We start from the raw sequence: 15,390 nt of genomic DNA, 5'->3' as shown, positions 1-15,390 counted from the left end.
GTGGTAGAGCTGTGGTGAGACCAACGAGATTCAGAGACTATGATTTGAGCGACGGACTGTAAGTTGAAATGTTTGTGCGAAAAAGGGGAGATATGTAGAGACGCTCTAGATGTTGCACGGCACGTCGGCGGACGTGACGTGCAGGCGGCCAGGATTGGCTGCTGGTGTTGGGGGCGTGGCTGAGCGCGAGAGCGCGAAAGTATAGCGGGAAGAGCGGGCGCTGGAGCGGAGGCTCGGCGCTCTTTGGGAATTATCCGAGTTATAACAAATAAATAACTGTTAACTACAGTAAGGGCTCAGAGTCATCATTGAGTCTGCTTACATCATTACACCTACGGAGGTTCTAACAAAAAGTTTCTTCTAAGCAGCCACTAGGGCGACTCGTCAGTCTTTCTTTAAGTATTAGGCTTGTTAACACGAGGACTGATGCTTAGAATTTGTTGACAAATATCACAACCCTTACATGTGGCATAGCTACTAGCTAGACCTTTGCCCGCTGTGCCGTTCCCTGCGCTTGCCACCCTGTGGCAGCCGCAGGTAAGGGCTGGGGTAGTGGGGAAATCACCAACCTCAAACTTGTGCCGCCCGGAGTGGAACTCCCCCCTTCTCCTTGCTACACCACTGACCCTTACACTTTCTGCACTTCACTCCCCATGGCACATAGGAATATGTCTGGGCAGTGAACTCCGCTCCGCTTGCAGAGTTTGCAGAGATTTCCGCACTCTGCGTTACACAGAGCTCGCGGAGTTGAGAAATACTCCGGAGGTTTTTCCCTCACTCGCATTTGTCACCTACAAGCTGGCAAGTGCGAGCGAGGAAAATCCACTTCCCGGCAAGATTTTTCCTCATTCATGATCGTCCAAATCAAGTTGGCGAGCACGAGCGTGGAAAATTAACCTCCCGGCGAGATTTCTCAACGAAGACGAGTGGTCGCATATGCTCGCATTGAGAAACTATCCGTTTGCGTTGAGAAAGCTTACGTTCAAGTAAAAATCTACTGGAGAGGCAGAAAGGAAGCAGCACCTGCTTGCACTGTGCATGGTGCAGTTCGCCATGATTGCACAGTGCAGACAAGCACCTGGCACTGAAAATCACAGCGAACAGCATTTATCCAATGCACGCCGCCACTTGCAGAGCTCTGCTTAGCGCGGAAGAGGTTTTTTTGCAGTTTGCTGATTACCACATAGCAGAACTCGATGAACTCCACCCAGGCTTACATAGGAGTCCCTACATATTGTTCTTAGCAGTGACACAAGTCTACCAACCCCATTCCTTTAAGTGATCACTTATCATTGGTAGAAACTGACTAATTTGCCCTCCTAGAGTTTGCTGCCCTAATGTTGAATCTGATGTTTTCACACTTTGATTTTATCATCTTTCATTTCCAGTTTGGAATATGGTATGTCATTTAGAAATGTACTGTCTCTTCGAACTGCCTCCAAGGAATGATTCTTCTGAGGCTTTTATTGAAGATGGCTGGAGTTGCGGGTTGCTCCCTCTGCTCCCTATTGACTTTGACATTTCCGAATAAATTAAGGACAGCTTATCTACGTGTCGCATCCTTCTTGCCTACCCTCAGACCACCCAACATCTAATCGTAGAATTCGGCTCTTGCTTATTAGTGTAGCAAATACCCAAGATAAGCAGACATAATGATAAAATCCTTGACCCTTGACCCTGCCCCCAGGCAGGTAGCTCCCCACGCCACCGTGCTGCCCGTGTCAGTGTCTGCCCATCCTCTACTGCTGCATTGTGCCTGGTTGTATTTTTTTCATTTATTTAACTTTTTTGTCCTCATCTTCACCAAGACTTTCACAGATTTAACAAGCCAATTTACTGGCTTATGGGGGACCATTGGCTCACTGTTTCCATCTAGGCCCCTTGGCCTTCCTCATGTGATTGAGGATTGGTGTATTCATAGGACCGTAGTGCCAAGAAGGATTTTGGTTATGATTATTAAGACTTTAATTAATTAGTCAAGTACCTATGCCATGCCCATCTTGTAAAGGGTTGCCAAATGTTGGGAGGGCCATCATTTCCAGTATCTAGTTCTAGTCCTGACATATTAACTGCAGCTCTAAGCCAGTCTATCCTACCTGGGGGGTAGCAGATTTCCACTTAATACAGATCTCTCTTCTTGCTAAAAGTATTAAGTATAATAGGAGAGCTTTTTGGTTCTGTGAGCATACCCTCTTAGTTAGATCGTTCATACCAAAGAAGACTAGAGGTAGGTCAACTTCCAAATCGATGTCAAGAATAGATGATAGCGTGTCCCCCACGCCCTTCCAAAAAATATCTAGTATTGGGCATTGGAAAAAAATATGCAGGTCATTGGCGTGGATTAGGGCACATCTGGGACAGCTTGGTGGCGGATCTGGGGCAAATTTTGCAATTTTTGCTGGCGTATAATATAGCCTGTTTATTACAAAGAAATGGTTTTTTTTCAGGGTGGCCGGTTTTACATATTTATATAAGATCCTCAAGGATGTTTCAAATGATTCCTCGATATTTGGGGCAAGTAGCGTTGAATTCCAAATTGATGCTGGGGTGGGGGGGGGAATCTTGACTTCCTTTGCTTCTTGAATTCGTGTATATCAAAGAGCTATCTCTTTCGTCCTTGAGCTCGAATCTTGCAACAGCTGTTCTACTTCCCAATTTCCTGAGATGTCCTCAGCTTCTGATTCATACCAAGATTTAATTGAAGGTATTTAAATCTTGAGAACTGGGGGCCTATCTTAGCTTGTAAAAGTTCCCAGGGAGGAAAGCCCTCTGAATCAACCAAATCTGCCCATCTAACCATCCCTGAATTTTTGATTGGTGTCGCCAGGCTATCTTTCAGGTAGAGTGGTGTCCCAGGAGAGTCCCAAATTTGGGCAAAATCTGAGAAATACACTACGCCCCAAATGCTTCTTATTTTATACCAGATGGAAAGTGCTGATTTTAACTCTCTTGAAAAAGTTTGGTGCACCAAATTTATACAAAAAGCCACCATGGAGCCCTCCCCCCTCCACCAAAACCAATTCCCTGAGTACTCTACCTCATGCCGATTGTTCAGGATAAGATAATAGCATCCTTATACCCTTGAATTGGAAAGCCATCAGGTACCAGTTGATGTCCGGGAGTGCTAATCCTCCTTTGAGGAGCTTCCTCCTCAGCTTTTTCCACAACATCCTGACCTTCTTCTGACCCCAAATAAAACTACCAATTTTCCCCTGTATTCTGCTGATGTTTTTATTGGAAAAGATTAGTGGGATTGCGCTGACGATATATGTCAGCTTTGGAAGCACTGACATTTTTACTAAATTAACCCTCCCGTAGATGGTCAAAGGGAGGTTCTTCCATTTAGCAAACAAATAATCTAAATCTTTCTCGATGTTCCCCAGATTTATCAGCGGGATTTTATTTAGTTCTTTGACTACTTTGATTCCGAGGTATCTAAATTCTCTACTTTCAGAACCATTTCTGTATACTGTGTTCCAGCACATTATTTCAGTCTTATCTGACTTTACAAGGTACCCTGAAACCGTACCAAATTCACTCAGAGTGTATTCGAGTTGCGGCATAGAATGTTCTGGATTGCTGGTATAAACTATGATGTCGTCAGCATATATTGCCAGTTTACACTCATAGTCCGATGAATTAAAAGGCGTAATGGCATTGTTCAGTCTGATAGTCTGCGCTAGGGGTTCTATATAGAGATTGAATAGAAGGGGGGACGGGGGACTTCCCTGCCTAGTCCCCCTCTGAATTGAAAAACTTGGTGTCAAAGAACCGTTCAAAATAATTTTTGCCGAGGCATCTGAATAACAGTGCTTCACCGCCTGTATGAACACTGGGCCCAAGCCCATAGCCTCTAATGTTCCCCAAAGATACCTCCAGCACACCCGGTCAAAGGCTTTAGCAGCGTCGATTGCAACTACTGCTAAGGGATCTGTCCTTGTAACTGCAAGGTCGATGTTACCTATGAGCAACTGGGTTTGTTCTTGAATCACCCTGCCTGGCATAAAGCCCTTCTGATCTGGATTGATCAAATTAGATGCCAATTTCGCCAATCTCCCCGCTAAAATGCCCATAAAGATCTTATAGTCAGCATTCAGCAGGGAGATTGGACGATAAGAATCTGCTGCCAGGGGGTTCTTCCTAGGTTTTAAAATTAACACCAACGTAGCCTCACTCCAAGATTTTGGCATCACCCCGTTGGAGCAATATATTGAATTAAAGAGAGTAAGGAGCACCGGCAGGAGATCTTCCTGTAGTAATTTGTATATTTCATTGGGGCGGGCATCTAGACAAGCAGCTTTTTTATTTTTTGCTCGTTTTATTTGGTTCCTTATCTCCTCTGTCGTTATGGGGGCATCAAGTGCCTCTCTAGAGGCCTCTGTCAGAGTAGGCAAGGACTTGTTTGCTCGCCAGGAAGATATCTCAACCTGAGTTGGTTCAAGATCTTCTTTATAAAGATCCGAAAAAAGTGAAAGTAAGGTGTTTTGTATGTCTTCCTGGTTAGTTGATTTGTTGCCACTGTTATCTATAATTAATTCATTGATGTCGTTCTTAGCTCTATCTAGCCTGGCCTTCCAGGCGAGGAGTGCCCCTGCCTTCTCTCCATATTCGAAGTTCTCCATGTTCCTAGATTGCCACTGCGCTTTACATTTTTGATCCAAAAGTAGCCTACATTTTTGTCTGGCCTCCTCCAACTTTTTATCAACTGACTCAAAATTCCCCAGGTCTCCTACACTAAGCTTACTCCTTTCTCCCTCCAGGGCGGCTATCATCCCCTCCTAATGCTAGTAAATCTTGGACCTTTTGTCGATTTTTTGAGCTTATTAGGGCGTGCAGATGGCCTCTCAGATTGGCCTTATAGGCATCCCATACCTGGTCGATGGAGGTTGATCCCAGATTGATAGTGAAGAATTCTAAGGAGGATCTACTGATTGATTGTATGATCTCCCTGTCCATCTAGGATGTACACACTTCCCGCTGATGGCATATACAGTTATTAAGGGAGCATGGTCTGATAAATGTACTGGCTGGATCGAGATGCTTATGACGTTATTTAAATGTTCTTTATTGGCCAACATGTAGCCAGTCCGAGAGGAGTGTCTGTATTTTTTACTATAGTACGTAAATCCCGGGACATCTCCTTTCTTGGATCTACATATATCCACTAAGTTTAAGTTTAAAATTAAGTTTTTCATTACCCTTCGTGATTTAGGGGTTGCTATTGTGTACTTTAAGTTGGAACTATCCTTCTCTGGGTCAAGTCTTATGTTAAAGTCCCCACCAATTATCAACGGAGGGTTTGCCAACATTAAGCACCCCTGTAATTTAACCAAAAATGAAGAATCGTCTGTATTCGGACCATAATACGATGAACATGTCATCTCAACACCCCCAAGATGTAAAAGAGCAATTACCCACCTACCAGACTGATCGGTTTTGACAGACTTAATACTACAGGCCACTCCTTTCTTGATCACAATTGCTACCCCTCGGCTACTCAGTGTCTGTTACGAGACACAAAAACACTGTACCCATGTGGTCTTAGAGAAAACCTCACTAAACTCATTTGGACTTAAATGTGTCTACTGAAGTAAGAAAATTTGTACTGGAGCAAGTTCTAAATATTTCAGGATCAATCTTCTCCTACGTGGACACCTCAGGCCATTTAGGTTCCATGACAAATATTGGATTTTACTGCCATCTGTCACTTTACCCATCGCAGCCTTGGGCACCATCACAGTTACTACACTCCCTTACTGCCTTCTTACTGAAAATGCAAAAGTTAGGAATAGATGCCCTGTGCCCTGTCTCTGCCTTCCGTTTTCCCCCACCACCATCACCTGCTGGTCCCGCTGATTTTTCCCACTGCTGCATTCTTGCTGGCCCGCCCCCCTGCTGCCCATTCGCTGCCCTGCTCCCGCCTCCAAAAATACCTTAATGCTTTATTTACTGAGCATGGAATTTATTTTATAGTCCATCTTTTGAGTTTTGACCTTTTTGGTCATGTGCAACTCGCCCGCTCCTGCCAGCTTCTTGAGACCGGAACTGCGATACCAGTTCTCTCTGCCCCCAGTTCAAGACCACAGTTAGAGGTCCACTGGGCTGGGCATTCCTCAGTTGCATTCCCGCTTTAGCCAGCTTTCTTTTTATTTGAATGGTTTCTGTTTTGGCCTGCCACTGGGCTTCATCTACCTTAGGGACTGTTTTGGGATTCCAATTTGGCCATAGCCTTCCTGTTTCCCATCTGCTCCCACTGTTTTTTGTCCCACGCCTGACGTGTTTCCCACTCCCACCCTCCTGCCCCGCAGTCCCTCCCATGACTATTTATGGAGGCTGATGTGCAACCGTGCCAGTGGCGCAACAAAGAGGTGCCAAAGGTGAGCTTATTTGCATCTGTCCATGCCTGGACCATGTCCAGCACCAGTACCCCAGGCCCATCTAACATGCACCACTGCAGAGGAGCTCCTAGCTCTGGACGCAGGAGACTGGAACAACATTTGCTTCATGGCCTCCCCGAGATTAACCCAAGGATTCTTCATCTGCCGCCACTGCTGCTTCTCTTGCCATATGGGACCCCTTTCCGGTACTGGACTCCCCATCGATCCTGCTCGAAATACTAGGAACGACCCAGCACCACTCCAATGCATCCACCATTCCTGCTCCCTCTTTAAACAAAACGTGACTCACACCCACCTCGAACTCCAACATCGCCACTGCCACGCCCGACTGCTACACAATAATACACTGAGACTGCTCCGACAAACCCGGCCTCGCATTGCCAACATCTTCAAGGAAATCATCCAATGCAATGTCACCAATTACTACTCAACACCTCTTATGGAACACCTCAACTTCTGACTACAAACCGATGCTAAGACCATTATAAGAGGCACCCTTGCCTAAAGACCAGCAGGCCCCTGACCACCCTTCTGCAATGCCATTTCCAACCTTATCACCCCCTCCGCTACATCCTGCTTGGCAACCTCAACTTCTAAGTCAATGACCCTAACTACGGCAACTCCACCTCCCTCCTGGAGAAGCATTAACCATTTGGCCACTGAACCCGCGCACAAAGCCGGACCCACACTCAACACCATCTTTACTGCCTGCTACAGAATCAAACTCACCCACATCACACAACTTACCTGGACTGACCACACCATCGTCCACTTTACTATTTCCAGCGTCCATCACCTCACAGCCAAGTGCCACAGCACCTCCCACTGCAGCTGGGGCAAAGTAACCGAGGAGCTCTGGACACAAGCCTTCAGCACCACACAACCCGAAACCACAGCGGAACTTGACCAAGCTGCCCAGAAATTCTCCGCCTAGATTAACAAATACACTGACAAAGTTGCCCTGCTAAAACCAGCGGACACCAACAAAACCTCAAAACAAACCAACTGGTGAATCCCGGAGCTCAGATCCACCAAGCACAACTACTACCAACTCGAGAAATGCTGGCCCACCACTTAGGACCCCTCAGACAGAGACACCCACGATGCAGCCATCAGCAACTACCACCTGCGCATCAAAGGAGCCACACAAGTGAACTCTTCGATATGCGATGACGTTATATTACTTAGCCAGACAAAAACAAGCCTGCAGGCACTTATAGATCGACTCTTAGACAATGGAAGTGAGCAAAAAAATTAAAAACAAGCATAGATGTTTTTTAGGAAAAAAACTATCAGAGCAAATACCAACAACAACATATAGATCCTTGGGAGTACTTTTTGATGACCGGGCTACTTTTAAACAGCATAAGAAGGACCTGAGGAGTAATGCTATCTCCCTGACCCAGGCGTTCAGGATCCTTTAAAGTAGTCTCAGCTATACAGCACTACAGAAAGTGATTTCAGTCAAACTCATACCAACCATCACATGCGGTAGTGAAGTTCTTTGTGTAGGGGCGCTGTTCTCTTAAATTTAATGACCTCCAAAGTATTTAGATCTCTGTTCCACCAACCCTTGAAAACATCACAAGCCCAGATAAGACTGGAGTTTGGACTTATAAATCAAATAATAGCAATGAAGGGGACATAAGTGAAAACCTGGAACAGAATAAGAAAAGCCTCGGAAAATAACCTAGGCCAAGCTTTATGGGCGAATTCCCTGCAGCCTACCGCTTTAAAAAATTGATTAATAAGACAGTAAAGGCAGTATCTGTTTTAAATGATAGAGAGAAATTTGCCAGCAGAGCCCATGCCTGGTCGGTGATCAATGAATTCAAAATTCAACCATATTTAGAAGCTGGCTGGTCAAGAAAATTGAAAATTGATTTCATGCACTATCGTTTTGGCAGAATCCCAGGTGAAGAAAATTAGTTTAATAAAATATCTACAAAAACACTCTGTAGAGTGTGTAACAAAGGGAAGGAGAACATTATACACATTACATTACTGACAAACGAAAAAAGCAAAATGCTGAAATCATTTTTTAATGAGCAGTAAATCCGCACTTGTAGGCAGGCTGTCATTGCATGTCTAAGATCTATAGAGCCAATGGTCAACTGTCGCCATATGAAAGTTTTAAATAGTGGCAGAAAAAACTATTAAATACAGCTGAGCTTTGGCCTGCGGATGTATGACATTACAATGCATTCTTTTACCACGCATGCCTTTACAACGCAGTTTTTACAACTCATGCCTTTACAACGCATAGCGCTAAGGGGTGCTGGATAGTGAATAGTTTAATTTACTATTCCAACTCCAGTCCCCGTGGATAGTAGGGAAGGTGTTGGATAGTAAATTAAATCTATTACCTATCCTAGAGCCCCCCCCCAGCGCTATGCGTTGTAATGACATGCGTTGTAATAGTTGGTCGTAAAGGCACTGCGTGGTAAAAGTTGCGTTGTAAAGGATGTTTCCCTTGGCCTGCACATGAGATTGTATAAAATAAGTGAAGTTTATTCTGTAATATTTTGATTCGTCATAACCTCATGTCTTATTTCCATTGCTAATATCATTGCACTTTTAAAACAGCACATATGCACTTTAGGGATACAAAATACCGACAGGGATCAGGAACAGACAGAAAAAAAGATCTCTTCTCTGATATGTAATGCTGTTCATGTTTTACAAACAGTATATACTTTTATAAATGCCTCCTTCTTTTTATAATTTAAAAAACATTTTTAATGAAATATGTTTGATGTATTATCTTTTTTAATTCATTGATTTTCTTGCAGAGTAACATAACATAACATAAAGTGTATTTGTAAAGCGCACAATTACCCGTAGGTGTCTTGATGCTGAATAACAGATGTTTATTGTTACCCAACTCAATGGTACTCATTTTATCGACCTCAGGTGGATGAAAGGCTGAGTAGACCCACCGGGATTTGAACCTGTGACCATGAGATCGAACACAGGCACCTGAAGTGGCTGCTTTAGTCCACTGACCCACCAGACTCAGCAGTGTATGCTATGGTTTTAAATAACTATGCATAAATAAATAAACTGAAACACACAAGGGAACTCCTCCAGATTGTCAAGGGATACTACAACCCCACAGTTACATAGAACACCATCCGTCCCTCCCAAGTACTTTGCGACATCCTCTCAGATTACTTCCACAGCAAGATTGCCACTATCTACAACAACTTCGCACACAACCTCCCTTGATCGGCCTCAACAACCTCAAACAACCATTGAACACTAGCTGAAATATAACCACCTGGTCCTCGCTCAACACCCAGACCACCACAGCCATCATGTCGTCCATTCACTCCAGGGCTCCCAGCGACCCCTGCCTGCACTGTCTCTTCAACCTCAGAGCCAACCCATTCAGCCCTGACCCTCAACACTTGCATCTCCACAGAAACCTTCCCTGACAAATTGAAACACAATGGGTCTGACCCCTCCTGAAGAAACCCTCAGCCAACACCAGCGACCTCAAAAATGACAGACCTCTCACCCTGCTCCCCTACTCGGGCAAAGTACTTGAGAAAGCCATCAACTGAAAGCTCACTGAATACCTGGAACAAAATCACTTACTCGACGCCTCACAATCTGAATTCCGCGCCAACCACCGCACTGAGACCACACTAATCACTGCCACAGACAAGATCAGAACTCTCCTAGACAGCTGAGAAACTGTGGCTCTAAAGTGATTTTGACACTGTCTCGCACCACACCCTCATTGATAGACTCCACATCTTTGGCATACAGCAGAACGCCCTAAAGTGGATCGCTTCCTTCATCTAAGGACGCATATCGGACTACCTCCCTTCACCTCCACACCTAGGAACGTCATCTGCAACATACCCCAAGGTTCATCCCTCAGCCCCACCTTATGCAACATCTGCATGACCCCCTCGCAGACATCGTCAGATCCCACAGATTCAACATAATCTCCTACACTGATGACACTCAACTAATCCTCTCATTTACTGAGGACACCTCCAACGCCGGAAGAGACACTTCCGTATGGGACCAACACCCACACCAACAGACCATGCACACAACTTCAGCATCATACTCGACAGTCAACTAACAATGAAACAACAAGTCGACGCAGTCGCCTCCTCCTGCTTTCACACTGTCTGCGTGCTCTGCCAACTCTTCAGATGGATCCTCATCAACATCAAAAGGACCATCATGCAGGCTCTCTTCGCCAGCCACCTCGACTATAGCAAGGCTCTCCATGCTGGAATCTGCTTCCAGTTCCCCAAAATACTCCAGACCGTACAAAACACTGCAGCCAGACTCATCCTGGACCTTCCCAAATGAAACGCATAACCCCTCACCTCAGAAACCTCCTCATCCTCATTCAGAAGAGATGTCAATTCAAGATCCTCACGCATGCATACAGAGCCCTACACGATCCAGGACCATCATATCTCAGCCATCGACTGAACTTCCACCTGCGCTCCACCTCTCTTGTCCTCACACACACCCCCACATCGGTTGTAGCAGCGGCCGCTCCTTCTCCTTCATCATGGCCATGACCTGGAATGACATGCCCCTCCACCTCCAAACAGCTCTGTCCCTGGCAGACTTCAGAAAGAAACTTAAGACCTGGCTTTTCGAGGAGACACAGCATCCTAGCACCCAGATACCCTAAGGGGTGACAGTGATGTGCAATACCAATACAAATTGATTGATTGAGTTTTGTAATGAAACCCTTAAATGTATTCCACTGATCTAGAACTCAGTTATTGATTGGACCCTTTACCTACTTGACTGTATTCCTGATATTTAGATGTGTTAGGAAGTGTTTTACCTCTGGGACACATTGCCTCATAAAATTAAGGTTTAGCACTGTCTTCGATTTATCAATCCTTGAGGGTTTTATTGAGGTAAATTTCTGGGTGTATAGAAATTTCGAGGGACTCCTTCAGAGCTGCTCTCAGGTCATAGACAGCAGATCCAGTCTCCTTATGTTTTTCCTCAGCAGTGTTGTGAAATGAGTGATTGGAGATGTCAAATTTATGCCTGGCACTAGCTAGTGAGTTAGAATGACTCCTGGGCACACCCTACCCAATAGGGTAAATGTTCTCTGGCCCAACCCTACCCATTTTGGGCACTTTCAAGATGGCAAAAGTCCTCAGTCACACTAAAATTGTTCTCTGAGGGCTAGGTTTGTGTGTGTAGGGAGTTCACTGTGGTTATTGTTCTGTCCTCCCGCATCAAACACTAATATTCAGTTTGAAACAGCCACTGTAACCCCAATAAACCCACAGACAGATGTCTGCTAGTGAAAAAGCAGGGTTCTTCAGGTTACCAGGCAGTGGATATACAAGAACTGCTTTGGCATCCGGTTTCTCCTTTCTATTGAGCCCCCGATGCCATACGTAAAACCCAGAGACAGAAGTCTGGTAGGGCAAAAGCAGGGATTTCAAGCAAACAGGCAGTGGATACACAAGAATTGTCATGGCATTCTCTAACCTTTCAAGTGTGCCCAAGTGTTCAATGTAAGCCCAGCAGATGGATTTGACAATGTAGTATCAAAAAGGATGCCCTCAGTCCCCACCATACAAATTCGGTGTAGTCCAGAGGAGCCATCTCTGCCCATTAAGTTAGCCGAAAGGCTAATTTGTATTCGGGGCCCCACAGAGGCTTATGTTAGTTAGCTTTCTGATAATTAGGGCAGGTAAAGAGTTACTTTCTATAAGTAACTTTTTCTTAACATTCATTACAACTTCGATTTCACCTTTCCCGAGAAACAGTACTAGTATTTAATCTGTAATCTGGTGTTCTATATAGGACAGCTAGGCATGTCACATTGAAGATTTTCTGGGAACTCGTCACTGTAAGGACATGTTAACATTACATTTCTACATGTCTGACTTTTAAATACTATGCACACTGCCTTTTGGGCTACAATGCCTACATTGGCATGACTTACTAATTTTTAAATGTAGATTTTTACCTGTCAAAAAGGGTTTATTTTAACAGGCCTCAGTGCATGTTATTCACTGTTACAGTCAGGCCACATTGATAGTGCTGGGACCATGTTTGTACTGCCACACTAGCAGATGCTGCTCCACTATTGGCATTTAAAATCTAGGCCATAGGTACATCTTGTACCATAGATTAGGGATTTGTGGGTGAGTTAAATATATCAGTTCGGAATATGCCAATTCGGCTATGTTAGAAAGGGATGCACAGGCACTTTAGTACTGGGTAGTAGGGGTAAAGGGCACACATTTCTAAAGGCAGCAAAAATATAGGGCCAGCAAAAGATGAAAAATCTGGGGTGACCACGCAGAAATGGCAGATTTTGTACAGTAAGTATTATTTTTTATACCAGTCTGTTATTCATTGAACATGTCTTCATAACTACTGTAAATTGTTTCTTTCTCCTGAAGCTACTGTAAAATGTCCTGCCCTTCATACCAGCAGTTCATAAACTATTGTCCAAGCCACTGTTGTTTCTTGACTGGACTACAGAAAATTGATCTCTCATGGCCTTCCAAAAAAGAAAATCCCCTGGGTACAGATGATTTAAAGTGCTGCAGCCCACCTCCTTCTCTGAATCAAAAGTATGACTCAATTTTAATTACATTGGCTTCCTTTAGAAACACAATTTTTTTCAAACCTTTGCGCTTCTGCCATCAATCCGGCACACATCTATCTGCAAGAATTCTTTAAGTAATATACACTGATTCACAGACTCCACTCTGCCTCTGCACATTTCCTCTACATTCCTCCTACAAATAAATCTATGTTCAGTGGCCGCTCTTTTGGCTTTCTTGCGGATTTAGGGGTCGATTATGATGGCGGGCGGATTGCCTCCGCAGGGCTGGCGGGGCAATCCGTCTACCATTTTCCTTGAAATGACCCCCGCCACATTAGGATGGCTGGGGGGTCTGCGGCGGACGGCAAAACCGCGAAGACGACCAGCGGAAAAAGTGCTCACATATGGTGGCGGTGTCTGCGAGACACCGCCAACCATATTAAGATGCTGGCGGTCCAACGCCTTATACGGTCTTTTCTTTGGGGGCCCGTTGTGGGCCCCCAGGGTGAAGAGGGTGTGGGGGGTGCACATGGGCGGTACCTATGGTACCCCTCTGCAGTTGCATGCACAATGCGGCTGGCACCAATTGGTGCCTGCCGCTTTGTGCATGCAAATGCACAGCATGCATTTTTAACTTTGTGGCGGGTGCTGCTTAAAGCAGCACCCGCTGCAATGTTAAATATACAGGATGTGACCGCCAGGGTGGCGGTCACATCCTGATTCCAATGGAGGGAACGCCGCTGCCCCTGCGAACGACCCTCCACCTCGGGGGAGGTGGACGGACGCATCATAATCGACCCCATAGTCTGGAATGCACTCCAGTTTTCCTTGTGTTCTGTCATGTACCACTCAGAATGTATGAAATACCTCAAAGCCCACCTGTTCAATCTCTAATTTCTCTGATCCTTATATAACACTGCAGCTACAATCTTAGCGCCAGGACACTCAGAAGGTAACAGGGCTTGTTACAAAAATGACAATCAATTCAAAAGTTATATCAAAGGCAATAGGCTTTCATTATTGCAAGTAGTAAAGTGTTTTACTTTGTGGACTCTGACAAATGCAATGAAAGATGTTTTCGGTTGCAAACATTCTGATCAATGCAATAGGAAGGAGTTTTACATTATAAACTCTAAGTCAAACACCATAGGCAGAGGCTTTATATTGTGAACCTACTAACAAATGGAACAAGAACTTGTTTCACATTGGGAATTTCGCTAAGTGCAATAGGAAGTCGTTTAACCTTGTGAACTCCATGACAGCCACAGTAGGAAGAGGCTTTATATTTTGAAATGTTTAACATACACAATAAGAATGGGTTTTACATGATCAACCTTAAGGCATATGCAATAGGAATGGGTTTTGGTCCGGCCACAGTTAATGCTTGGGGTCTGAGGAATGGAGTTAATGCTCATGTCGATGTATACTTTGGGGCTACCTAAATTGTTTAACGGGTCACCCTATGCGGACATGACATGATCATGATTATGTCCAAGTTAAAGCTTGTTTTATTGAATATCAAATGCAGTGACAAAAAGCAGCAAAGGCTCTCATTTAACAATGAGAACGACTTGGCAAAGCATGCAGATTTAAATGTATTTTCTTATAGGCCCATGTAGGTCCATTTCAGATTTTTTTCGATGAAAGCCTCCTGGTATACAGATTGTCACAAAGTGCCTCAGAGGGAACAGTAGCGGGCTACATTTACAGGTTTAAGTGCCCTCTGTGATATTGCTTTAGGATTCAGGATCTGCACCCAAGTTAATCTGCAAGGCGCCTACTGGAGGGGTTCCAATTTGAAATCCCACATGAAATCTAACAAACATTTTGATTATAGTATTTAGTTTTAAGTACAATGACGTCTTTCTCCTTTTTAAAGACAAAGCTTTGATTGCATATTCATTTATTGTGTGCTATTTTTGTGTGTTGCTCAATTTCGACTTTCTAGTTCACATCTGGTCTACGAGTTAGCCCTGGACTGCTCTGCGTTAATGGCCTGAGAGTCAGGTTTTATATTGTGAAGTCTTTAACAAATACTCTAGAAAGTAGGTTTACATTGTGAACTCTCTGAGGAATACAGATTTTAATATAATATTGGAGGAGGCAGGAGATACTAATTTGTTTCTATGTGTTATTTAAAACAGGAGCAGAAGGTGCAGTTGACCATGTCAGCGAAAGAGGACAATCTAAAGCAGCTGAGTGAGGTTGAAAAATGCTATGCAACCTTTACAAGGCAATTTGGAATGGTGGAAGCAGTTCAAGAGAAGTTAGAACAGAATGGTAATGTGTAGTTGTGTGTAATGTGTAAAAGTCAGAACATAGCCTGCCTTTTTCGGTTACCATCGACGCCGCAGTAAAATATTAGTCAGTTCTTGAATTTCAAGAGTTTTAATACATCTGTCGAATGGTTTGTCCTGCGTGTGCTAA

At 44.4% G+C, this 15,390-nt stretch overlaps 1 protein-coding gene across 1 annotated transcript in view; it reads left to right on the top strand.

Moving 5' to 3' along the window:
* The window catches only part of CCDC73 (coiled-coil domain containing 73), a 2,033,683-nt gene that overhangs the window by 1,256,112 nt on the left and 762,181 nt on the right, over positions 1-15,390 (top strand). The window contains exon 8 of the mRNA XM_078682465.1: positions 15,108-15,243. Coding sequence (XP_078538591.1) covers positions 15,108-15,243 — 136 coding nt within the window. The remainder of the gene's footprint in view (positions 1-15,107; positions 15,244-15,390) is intronic.

The sequence above is a fragment of the Lissotriton helveticus genome, chromosome 3_1, assembly GCF_964261635.1.
Source record: "Lissotriton helveticus chromosome 3_1, aLisHel1.1, whole genome shotgun sequence".
NCBI classification, from domain to species: domain Eukaryota; kingdom Metazoa; phylum Chordata; class Amphibia; order Caudata; family Salamandridae; genus Lissotriton; species Lissotriton helveticus.
This window is presented reverse-complemented; position numbering and strand designations above follow the sequence as displayed.